Source organism: Lemur catta, chromosome 19, assembly GCF_020740605.2.
Source record: "Lemur catta isolate mLemCat1 chromosome 19, mLemCat1.pri, whole genome shotgun sequence".
Lineage (NCBI taxonomy): Eukaryota > Metazoa > Chordata > Mammalia > Primates > Lemuridae > Lemur > Lemur catta.
Window position 1 is genome coordinate 35275426 of NC_059146.1, and position 12159 is coordinate 35287584.

At 53.0% G+C, this 12159-nt stretch overlaps 1 protein-coding gene across 3 annotated transcripts in view; it reads right to left on the reverse strand.

Annotated features, from left to right (window-relative positions):
• The window catches only part of ZNF536 (zinc finger protein 536), a 414784-nt gene that overhangs the window by 120544 nt on the left and 282081 nt on the right, over positions 1-12159 (reverse strand). The window contains exon 4 of one of the 3 annotated variants that reach the window (XM_045532446.1): positions 10399-11257. The exons of the other annotated variants lie outside the window; for them this stretch is intronic. Coding sequence (XP_045388402.1) covers positions 11250-11257 — 8 coding nt within the window. The 3' untranslated portion in view covers positions 10399-11249. Of the gene's footprint in view, positions 1-10398; positions 11258-12159 lie in introns of those variants that run through there. 3 annotated transcript variants of the gene reach the window in all.

Here is a 12159-nt window from a genome sequence, read left to right on the forward strand (position 1 = left end):
AACATAGAAAAAAATGTTGACCAAAACTTGTCTGTATTCATTATTAGCAATTGTGATCATTATCCACCAGGTTTCACAAAATCCTGGTTATCTGAGTGCTTCTGTGGAAGTGGCACTTTCTCCCTGCTCACTTATTCCTACCAATCAGTCGCTGGCTTTCTCCTTCACTTTCTCACGCAGCCACCCCCGCGTCATGTCAAGGAAAAGCTGCAGAATGGGCCGAGGCCAAGGCCATCCTGGCTCCCAGTGGATTGTCTCCGGGATGGGGTCAAGATCAGAGGGCCCCGGGCAGGGCTGGTGGAGGCCACGCTCCTGTCCCCTGTCTGCCCGTCACTTCCTCTTTAGACCAACCGGTGTGTCTTCTGCAGCAGACCTGCACTGGCCAAGCCCCAAGTCCCTGCCCGCTTACGCAGGGTGCCAACGTGTCAGGACTGAAGGGCCAGCATCTTGGCCACCCTGGAGCACGGCTGAAGGTTGCCGGGTCCCCAGCCAGCCCTGCATCCCTTCTACATGGACAGCTCGGCAGAACCTGACCACGCTGTGCCTCGGTGCTGCAAAGCCACCGACAGGGAGCCATGGAGAGCTCCCATCCTTTTTTTATTAGCAGTATTTATCACCTTTTTGAAATCAATTGCATATTTTAAATGAAAACAAATGACTCTTTCTAAGCTAATCGATACTTGCATCTTTGCCTTTTAAAAAGTACAAAGTTTGATCTAAAGAAAACCTCATCTTTGCTACTGTCAATTCAATTTTAACATAATTCAATATTTAATAAATAGGATCCTCTTTTTGCGGTACGATGTCATAAAAAATGCAAAAGATCTCATGGTATCCGAGAGCTTGTGAGGTGGGAATGTTGCCTCTTCCCCTGTGAACTCCCAGCCTCTGGGTGCTGTTCTCACCCTTGAGTATCGAGAGCTGTTTATTACTACGAAATCTAAAAAAAAAATAATAATTTTATGTATTTAATGATTCTAAAGCCAATATGCTACCTACTACCTGCACAATTGCCTTTCCATCTCTGTAAACGTCTCCGGCTTGACGTGTCTAAAAGGGCGAAGGCAGGAAAACCCTCACACGACACCTAATTCCTGCATCTGCGGTTCCCTCCGACTCGCTCGGGCTCCATATGCTCTTAATTATCGTAATAGCCCTAAAGAACCTGTTCGGCGGGAAACACATGCGATCCTTTTATTGCTGGTTTGTAATTTAAACAGTTTTAACAGAAAAGGTCTGGCTATCGGGGAGTGACAGGCGCAGAGCCTGAGATCCCAGCCACCGACCTCGGGAAGCTCAAGTTCGGATCCCACCCACCGAGGGGGCCCCCTGCCCCCTGCTTGACGGAGCTAATTGGGCTCATGTGACACGGCTCTGTGGGACCTTAAAAGACATAATCTGGGATCTCCAGTGATGCCAGGTTTGGGTCAGAGCCTGACAGGACCAGAGCAAGGTTGATAAATATTATCCTAGTCTGAGCCCCACAGCCCTCGCGGTTGGGGGCTGGGCCTGCGGCGGCACCTGCGGGAGCCAGGGCCACCCACCCTCCACTCAGCCCGTCTGGGCCTCGGGAGCAACTGCGGGGTGAGGGGTCAGGTTTCCCCCAGGCCCTCTGGCTGCGGGGGCCTGGGTGGGGAGATGACAGGTTTTTAGTTTTTTTCCTTGAGGCTGGAAAATGGCTGTGTAAATGCCGCCCTGAGAATGCTTGATTCACAGACTGAAAGGGAGGAATCCTGGGGTCAGCACTGTGACGCTGTCATTTACGGAGAGGTGGAGATACCACGGGGATAGGAAGGGACCTGCTCAGGGGCCACGTGGCAAGTTTGTGGCCCCCTGAGTCACAGCCAGTCCCCACTCAGCGCCCTGTCCCGCCTGCTCCCGACCGCGAGGCCAGGTTCTGCCCGAGACGAGAATCGTGTCCCGGGATGGCCCCGCTCTCTCCTGAGACTCACAGCTACCGGGCGCCCTAAACGGCTGTTTTGTGTATTTGCTGGTTGGTTGGGTGATTTTTGATGATTCTGAAATGAGTGTTAAAGGCCCAGGAAAGTGTCAGCAAGGTGGGGGCAGCAGCGAGGCCACACGCGGGGACCCCACTGCCCAGGGAGGTCACACTCAGGGACCCCACTGCCCAGGGAGGTCACACTCAGGGGGTCTCCCACTGCCCAGGGAGGTCACACTCAGGGGTCTCCACTGCCCAGGGAGGTCACACGCAGGGACCCCACTGCCCAGGGAGGTCACATGCGGGGACCCCACCGCCCAGGGAGGTCACACTCAGGGGTCTCCACCGCCCAGGGAGGTCACACTCAGGGGTCTCCACCGCCCAGGGAGGTCACACTCAGGGGTCTCCACCGCCCAGGGAGGTCACACTCAGGGGGTCTCCACCGCCCAGGGAGGTCACACTCAGGGGGTCTCCACTGCCCAGGGAGGTCACACTCAGGGGTCTCCACTGCCCAGGGAGGTCACACGCGGGGACCCCACTGCCCAGCTTTGAATCTCAGCTCCCTACTTACTCGCTGAGTGACGTAGGGCCAGGCAAGGACCGTCTCTGTGCCTCCACTTACCCGTGTGTAAAAGGAGAACAATAATATCACATCTACTTCGTGGAGTTTTTATGAGGACTCATTTGTATTATCACCTAAAAGGGGCTTACAGTAGGATTCAGCCCGGGCACATAATAAGTATTTATTATTTTAGAATAAACCCGGAAGTTTAGGTGGGTAGCTCAGAGGACCAGAGCTTGCTGCCAAGACTAAGTGAACTGTTCCTGGGCGCAGGGACATTGTGGGGGAAACGTCATCTTCCCAGAGCCAAGATGCCCCAGTTTGGCTGGGTCTGAATGGAACCAACTGTCCGGGTTATAACCGATTTCCAGGTGACTTGGCACAGACATCCAGGTGTAGGGCGGGGGTGGGGCAGTGGCCGTAGGAGTGTCCCTCTTTGCTATGCAAATGCCAGCCCTGGAAGTGACTATCTTTTCTCCAGCACTGACCGGTTTTAGCATCCAAGTGTGGCTCTATGCTATTTTATTACTTTGATTTTTTGTTTGTTTTTGGTCACAGTCTGATATCAGAAGTGCAATCTATTAGAAGACTGGTATATGTAGCTGATGATACATTGTAACACATTGTGTTACTGTAATAAATAGTAATAATGCGACCGTCTACTGAGCATGCGCTATGCCGGGCTCAGAGCTTGGCATGGACAGATGCACCTCAGCAAATTCCTCTCCGCGGTTCTCCACGACAGTTAAACCCGCGCCCCACGGGCACCCAACCAGGTTGAGGTTCAGAGGGATCCCCTATCTTGGGAAGTCATGCCTTGAGGAGCGAGAAGACGCCATTGAGCAGAAAATGACTGCGGGGAAGTTGCCTAACGTCTCTTGGCCTCAGTGTCCTCCTTCCTAAAACAGGCTGTGATGACCACGTGTTTCAGGGCTGTGATGACCAGGCCTGTTTCACCCAGAAGCAGACGGGCTCTGGGGTTTCCGTGGAGACGGCCAACACCAGGGAGGCCGCTGGCCTCCAGGGCAAGGCTGGGCCAGGTCCGGCCTTTCCTCCTTCAGAACAAGCTCTCTCTGCTCAGGGGACCGGCCGTTGTGCATTTGGCTAACTTCACCCTTGAAGGAGGAGGAGGGAGCCATAAGCCCAGACCTGATTCCCTAAGTGACACAGGAGGACCCAGGGGACACTCTCTGGTAAGTTAAAAAAAAAAAAAAAAAGAAAGAAAGAAAGAAAGGAGGGAGCTGCACACCCCACCCCACAGGGCTGATCTTGCCTCTCTGCAAGAAGAGGACCCGACAGCCACCCCCATCTGAGATGTCAACAGTGACCTCTCGACAAACAGCAAGTGCATCTCAGCCAGAGTCCTTCTGTCACCCGACGAGGCCATCGGAGCCCCGTCCTCCAGGAAACCAGACGCTGTGATCACAGGCTGCCTGAGGGGCTGTGCAGGACCAGCCCCGGCCCCAGGGCCCATCCTCCACCCGGCCCAGCTCTGTGGCCCAGCCGAGCCTGGGTGCAAATGCAGCTTCCCCAAATTTCCAATCCTGGGAGTAATAACTCACGTTACTTCACTCCCATCTGCACCCAGCGAAGGCAGAGCAGGGAAAAGAGCATAAAACACAAAGTTCCCACAGACAACATCTGTCTTAGTGCAAACAATGGACCATTATCTTGTAAATAATTCTGATTAAGCTGCAGCAGTTCCTCCTGAAACTAGAGTGGGGAGAGCTAGCAGGAGGAGGCGCGGGGTGGGCCAGGTGCTGCGCGCAGTGGTCCTGCCTGACCGCAGCCTCCTCAGGAGCCACTGCGCACCCTTCCCCGTCCTGCCACCAGCAGCGGGGACCCATCGCACCAACGCTGGCACCAACACCAGCCCCAGGCTGCCCCCCCCCCCGTCCTCTGTGAAGGCTGAGTCTCTCCCCTCCCTTCCCTTCCCCTCCCCTCTCTTCCTCACCCCTTTCTCCCACTCTTCCCTCTCCTCCAGATGCAATGGCTCTCGTTTTTTCCTTCCTGTTATTGTTTATTTATTTATAGAGACAGGGTCTCACTACATTGCCCAGGCTGACCCCAGACTCCTGGGCTCAAGCAATCCTCCTGCCTCGGTCTCCCCAGTAGCTGGGACCACAGATGTGTGCCCCACACCAGGCTCTTACCTTTAACTTTACCTTCCGGGTCTCCAGTTTCTCTGGCCCTTCCTGCCCCCCCGCCCGCCACTTCTGCTCTTTGCCTGTGGTCTCTCCTTTCTCTCCCCCTGCACTTCTCTGCCTTTCGGCCTCTCACCCCTCTGTCACTCTCTGGTCCTCTTTGCCCTGGTCCTTCTGCAGCTCTCTCTCCTCCCTTCCCCCCAACCCAGGCCCCCGGGGCAGGGCCAACACCTGCACTGTCCTGGGACACCCCAGTGTGGCGGGAATGACGTCTAGTCTGGAGGTTCTTGGGGTCCCGTCTTAGGGGTTGTTGGGCTGGGGAAGGGGCCCCAGGATCCCTCTTCCCACCACTGGAGGGTCCCTCACGCCCAGCCCCAACCCACAGACCCTCTCCCTCCCCTGCCCCCAGCTCCAGGGAGCCAGCCCGTCTGCCAGCCCTGTGCCCTGTCACTCGCCTCAGGAAGCAGCTCCTGTTGAAAAACCCACTGTCACTCAAAACAACCAGGGACTTCATAAAACCACCCCAACACTATGTCGGGGTGTTTAACAGGTGCAGTGAGAGGTGATTATTTGCTTGGCGAGGGCATGTGTCCCGAAGGTTCAAGGACATTCTCCTTGCCACTTAAAATGAAACAATTGCCCGAGTGTACTGTAGAGACGGCACCTGGAGCCTAGAGTTTTCATGGAAAGCCAGCGCTGCTGGTACAAGAATCTCGTTCCCACTGATTGACCCCAGAGATTTTTGTTTTCTAATTTCCTAACTGTAAACCCTTTAGAATCAGGAAAAACAGCTCAGCTGGGGCCAGCAGGGGTGTTTGCACGTTCCAGGAACGGCTCCCTGGATCCTCGGGGACCCCCGTGCACCTGCAGATGTGCTGCCTCCAGGGCCGGAAGGAACCTCAGCGGGCATTGGCCACAGGCCTCCCAGTGGGGGGCCCAGGTGGGCAAGGGCGGGGCCCCGTCCTTTATAACACCCCTCCCAGGTTCCCCTCCTGCGTGGCAGAGTCTGAGCAGGGTCTGGAGTTTCAGGGGGGCTCTGCCTGGAGCCTGCAGGCAGCAGAAACCCTAAATAATCGGAATGAGGGTGACTTGACAATTTCCAAGTTACTCGTATTCATTTTATTCTCTGTAGGGTACACAAGTGTACCGTTTGATGGATGGCAACACTGAGGCAATTATGTCAAGAAATGTCTATGGCAAGACATTCAATTCAAAGCAAAAAGCCAGGACTCAAGGGGCCCACACATGGAGATAGCACATATTATCCCAGACTAGGGGACCGTGCTGGCCGGGAGGGTTTTTGAGCGGCCAAAGGAGCTCTGAGGATGGAAGGTGGGAAGGTGACAGGCACAGAAGAGTGTACCTGTGAACTGATTCTGTGTCCCATGTGTGCAAGGTGGGTGCCTGAGCCCACAACTCTGGGTACCTGTGGTCTCTCCCGTGAAGCATCACGGGGCGTGTTGGAGGAAGGGGTGCAGACACGTGTGTCCAGGAGGGGCACACTGGGTGAACAGATCGGTGTCTGCAAAGTGTTGGAAGAAACCTCAACCATCATAAAAAATATCATCTTCTTAAGCTCAGTTGTGAACACAAGAGGTTAAAAAATAAAAGGAAAAAAAGAGTCAGTCAAGTTTTTCTTGTACTTCTATGAAGCTGAAAATCCAGGTTCATTGATCCCCTCTTTTTTTTTCTATTTTCACAGACTTCTAGAATTAAAAGAGAAATTCCTCCATGGTCTTGTTATGATTTAATAAAAATGCCTTCGTGATAAGGCAGGTATTCACATGCCCCGTGCCCCACGGTAGCAGGTGGTCTCGCCCAGATGAGATCCCGCAAGCTCGCAGGCTCATGGGGAGCGCAGCGTGGCTCTGCCTCCCGGGACCCCGCAGGGCGATGTGCTCATGAGGACTCTGGGACAGACAGGGGTCCCAACGGGGCAGCAGGACAGTCAAGGCTGGAAGGGACAGTGAGAGCTGTAAAGACCGAAACCTAGGAGGGTTCTGAGCATAGAACCGGGCCGCCCCTCCTTTCGCTGACAGGGAAATGGTGCCCAGAGAGGAGGGGTGCGTGGTCTGAGCCCCTTGGAGCACGGCTGCTGCTAGATGCCTGGTCCCCTGGGCCCCCCAGCCCTTGTCCTGCCTCCAGTGAGCCTGCGCATTTCTCAGTGCAGTTCTCAGCGTGTCGCTTCCCACAGGAACACTGGGTCACACGGCTGCTCCCGTCCTTGGCTCTAGCAGGGTTGTGACCTTGTGCAGTGGACCCACCTCTCCAGTCCAGGGGTTCCCACTGGTAGCAGACACTGCTGCCACCCCAGCTTCCCTGCCACTACCCTGCATGATGCCTCTCCACGGCCATGGAAGATGCTTGGCCACACGGTGGGTGGGAGTGACCCCCAGGTACTGAGAGACGCAGAGATGGTGGGCAGATACCCCGGCTTCTTCAGCCCTCGGAGGGGGCTGCACACAGTACCCGAGAGGCCCCCCCGGGAACGAAGCGCCAGTCCCCCGGCAGTGCGGTGCTCGGGTGAGCACACTGTGCTGTTGTCCCTGCCCCGTCTGCCGCCTCACTCACTCGCTGCTCCTGGGGGTGGCCTCCACGTCAGCCACCTGCGCCCAGTTCCGTATCTCAGGACCTGCCCTGGGGGCACCCCAGCGAGGCCACCAAGGGAGCCTTAGGGGGACTGAGAGGGTTAATTGCCCTGCTCCTTGGCAAGACTGAGCTCCGCATAGAGTGAGCCCCTTGTTCCCCACCAAGCCTGGTGTACAGCCCAGCAAAACATCCGCTGCAGCCCTCTCCGGGCGTGGGCACCCATCGCGTGGCCAGGCCTTGCCGTCAGCCCCAGCCCTCCCCGCAGGACGCACCAAACACTTGACTCGAGAGAGAAAAGTGACTTGTCCATTGTATAAAAAGAGCAATAATTTGACAAATTAATTGCAAGTGTGCTTTGCTGGCTTGGTTGCCTTCCTACTTTTAGGTGGATAATTGAGAGCATTTTATGTTAATTGGTCAAGAGAAGTTCAAAAAGAAAACTTAACCATTAGATGGGTGTGTCTGGAAACTGCACAGAGAGCATGAAAGGCAGTCCCTCTGTGAAGCCAGCCAACGTCTGGGCACACAAATGGACGTTTCTTGCTCATGAAAGAGCTGTGCAGAGTTCTCCAACTTTCACCTTCAAAATGCACATCGTTTGCTCAAGGAGCTGAGTCTGCTCAGGCTGAGACAATGTTGCAACGTGCTGCTGCGTATTTAGGGATGTAATTTAATCATCCTCAAGTTTCTTTGAGACAAAGTAACTATACTTAATATATATACTTAGCTGTATGATAATCACCTCCCAAAGTTTAGATTCTTTTTTCCCCACCAGAATATCTAATTTTCATCAAAGCAAACACACTTCGGAACATGTGTAAATAAAGAAGTGGATTTGAAGACTCTCTCATACTGCAGAGCACCTTGCCCTCCCTTGGTCTCTCGCATCTTAAGTCACACATACTCCTTGCACCCCCTGCTCTGGACACACTGGCTGTCTCTTATCTCCCCCAGGCCCCTGGGTCCCTGTCGGGCCTAGGCTGTAGGGCCAAGAGCAGATCCAGTAGGTGATGTTCGTGTTGGTCCCACGCCCGAGTCCGCATGGGTGGGGCTCACTATAATGCCACAGGGGGACGGCGGATGGCAGCTTTGGGGGAAGGAGCCTGCAGGAAGCGGAACTGCCAGCCCCCGTGCGGAGCTGAGATGAAGTTGGCTCATTGCAGAGGACGGAATCGGCCCAGGGACCGCAGACAGCATATTCCCAAGAACACTCAAGTAGAGGGAAGGGAGTTGTTACCCAGAGACGGGGGGTGGCGGTGCGGAGAGGGTGGGAAGCAGGGGAGGACACGGTGAGATGAGGGGGCTGCCATGCAGTGGGAGGCGGGAGGAGGCTGGGGCTAGGTTGATAAAAATAGGAGATTGAGAGCCCACAAACACCTCCTTGAAACTTGAGAAGTTACCACTGGGGAGCAAGTTAGGAAACACCCCCTGCTTTGGAAGCAGAAATGTTTCCGAGTCCTCCAGCTTGGAGACCCCGTTAGGGGGATTGGGCCCTTGTGGAAGGAAGAGAGAACAGCAGACATCAGAACAAAGGGCTCCGGGGAGCCTTCCCAGCTGTCGGCGCAAGGGCCGGGGTGACATGTGCCCTTCAGCAGCCCCTTCCTTCCCTGCTTCCTGCTCCCCCTGTCCCCAAGGCCTGGCCCCCCATGCTGCACCCTGGGTGCTCTCAGCCCCACCCCCACAGACTGACAGAGCCGGCAGGTGCCATGGCGTCGGTGAGGGATCCAGGGAGTGTGCAGAGTGACTGCAAACGATGGACAATGGTGGGGACATCGTGCTAGACAGAAGCCCTGAGGAAAAGGCTTAGAAGAATCCTCCCTATATGTTCACCCGCTTCCCTGGGGGCAGCTCCCCAGACTCCCGGGACGCTGGAAATAAAGACAAAATTCTCCTGGAGTCCTTTCCGTGCAAGCTCAGCCTACACAGCGGTGGCCCTGCGTGGGTGTGGCCGTGTGGACCTGGGCCTGGAGGCTGTGCTAGGCTTTTGTGGTCTCACCACATTTCCCACTGGAACCCACAGCGCGCGTTCTCTGCTGCATATGAATCGAATCGGGCAACAGCCGTGGACTCTGAACACGGGGACATCCGGCAACCATCTTCAAGGTCTGCATTTTTCATTTGGGGTCATCACATCTTCTCAGACCCAGAATCTCTCGCTTTTTTACCTCTTCTCTCAAATAAGCGACAACCTGACGCCCTACTGTGGTCACGATCACTCCAACAGCTTTTATGGGAAATGCTGGAAGGAATGTTTCAGCCAGTCAAAGGGATGCAGTTGTCCCACTGCTGAGGGCAGGGCTGTCACAGGGACATTTCTGGGCTTCCGCTCCCTTATCATGCACAGGACACTGTTTATTTGCAGGCACAGGGAATGGGCTTGGGGCTTTGGGATTCTGTGCCCCCACCCCAAGGATCAATTACACAGGGAGAAGGATGTGCACCGAATTTAAGAGTTTATAAAACATACCCAAGCAAAGGAGCTTGGAAACACCGTTGAACTGGCAGGACCCTAAAGCCCAGCTCAGGGACAACAAAACCCAGCAACACAAATAGAAAGCAAAACCCTTCATTCTGCACATCTCCCCACCAGTAAGCAAGGTGGGCGGAGGAACAGGCAAAAACAACAAACACAGGCACGACCAAAAAAATCCCAGCAGAACAAAGACAGCCCCAAACTCCACCAATCCTCAGTGTCTCCCATCACACACTACCCTTCACGGGATGGAAAGAAAATGTTGAGATTTGCGCAGGGAGGCCGGGCACCTGCAGCCTTGTCTGCATCTGGGATGGGGTATGGTGGCCGGCACACTGACACCGGAGTCCCCCCCGCAACTGCGGTCCCATGAGTGGTTGTGCGGTCTAGATGCCTAAAAGTCCCTTGTACGGAGAGACGGGCCCATGTCACCTGCTCTCCCCCCCCCCCAGCCCCCTCATCCTACCCAAATCGAGAGGTCCGTTTTCATTCGCACGTGGATGAATTGTCTCACTTATTGGGCTCGTCTACGGACGCCTGGAGAAATGCAAAACTTGGCCCTGGAGAGCAGCCCCAGGAGCCGTGTGGACAGTAGTCCCCGAGTGTCCTGTGCCAGCTTCCACCAGAGAAAGGAGTGTCAGGGGGTCAGGGGTGTTGTGGAATGAATTAACATAATGACTCAAAACTGCACTAATGTTTCACAGCTTTTTTTTTATTAGCAATACCAAGATAAGTTATTGAAGCATTTTTAGTATTATTTTACATTCCATTCATAAATGACCTAACTTGTAACTCAGCATACAGCACACTTAAAGATATAGTTTGACACTTATTCGGAAAGCTACAATTATTATAACTTACATGCCTTCATTAGCAGGAACACCTTCATATGTCTTCTAATTACTTCAACAATACTCTATTCCAAAGCACACGATAACCCAGTACAAGTTTACACATTTTGCTTCAATCACCATTTTTAAACTGTGGATGTCAAGGTGGAATTTTACTGTCATCTGTTCCTGGTTAATAGGACGACCTGACACAATATTAAACTAGCAATATTTCTGCTTAAATACTATGGAGAAAGATAATTACTGCACTTTTTTTTCTGTATTCTTCTAAAGTGTTACAAAGTACAGGACAATCAGACACGAGCAGTAATGCCGATGAGACCGTTGCAGGTCCAACTCTAGAGGCTGTCCACAGGTGAAGGGACCTACAGTCCACCAGCATTTGTCACTCGGGATTTATGATTTTGGGGGAATTCTCTCTCCTGTTCACGTTACTAAGCCTTTGCAATCGGTGACTAATAGTGGAACATATGGGGCAATATTTTTAGCTTCCCTGGTTCTTTGCTATATACACTGTAGGTTGGTGTGCCGTGTGTATACACATACCTGTGCCAATAGTAATTATTTATTCAACACACGTATGTGTATACATTCTTCTCTTGACTTTACACGATTAACAAGCTGCAGGTAACCACCGAGGAGCACGAACAGACAGGGGCAAGTCCAGATAGACCGACTAGGACAGGGGGTGTCACTTACCTGCAAGAAAATGTGCAGATTCATTAAATAATCCAGAAACTATTTGGGCGAGAGGCATTTGATAGCAAGGGCAGGGCCATATCCCTTAATTGTTTAATGGAATAATGACAATAAAGCAATATTTATGAAATTTGGTCCTTCCGTCTCTGGCTAAAGCAAGAATAGTCTACGTGATTAGAGCAGGTTGGCAATTAGACGGAGAGGTGCTGTTGATCAGCGCTAAGTAATAGGAGATAATTACTACTTATTTGAAACCTGGGCTTTGCGCACAACATCTGAAATTTAAAAAAAAAGAAAAAGAAAAAGCTGATTCCCTTCAGCAGCTAAGATGCAGATTGTATCTAGATGGTTGTCAGTTCCAACCCACACTTTGATTCAGCTTTAGAAGGTCAGAGCCAAAACTGAAACCCGGGCACCTGCACTCAACTGGAGACATCAGCGGGGTCATGGTTCCTACTTTAGGTGGCAGTGGCTGGTCCTGCGTGAGGAGTTTGCATTTCCCCAGTGACATGGGTGTCTGTTCTGAGAACATTCTCTCTCCCTCCCTCCCAATCTTGAGTCATTACCGGGTGGGGGCCGAGATATATATATATATATTTTTTAACCAAAGGGCTTCATTGCTGTCTCCTCCCACCGAGGTCTGGTCTTGGGTAGCAGGTATGAAGCAATCCAAAGAGAATGTGGACTCAGCAACCGCAATGCATGCTACCAGACTTTTCTCCTGCTTCAGAGGCCCTGTTGATTCCGACAGTAGCTTTTGGAGCCAAAAATATGCAGCAAAAGGAAAGGAACATAAACAAGGCTAAATGTCACCAGTGTTTGCCGACTTACAGACACCATCCATTTGTTTGTTCTGAAATGACGAGTGGACCATTTGGCAAATACAATGGTATTCGCACAAC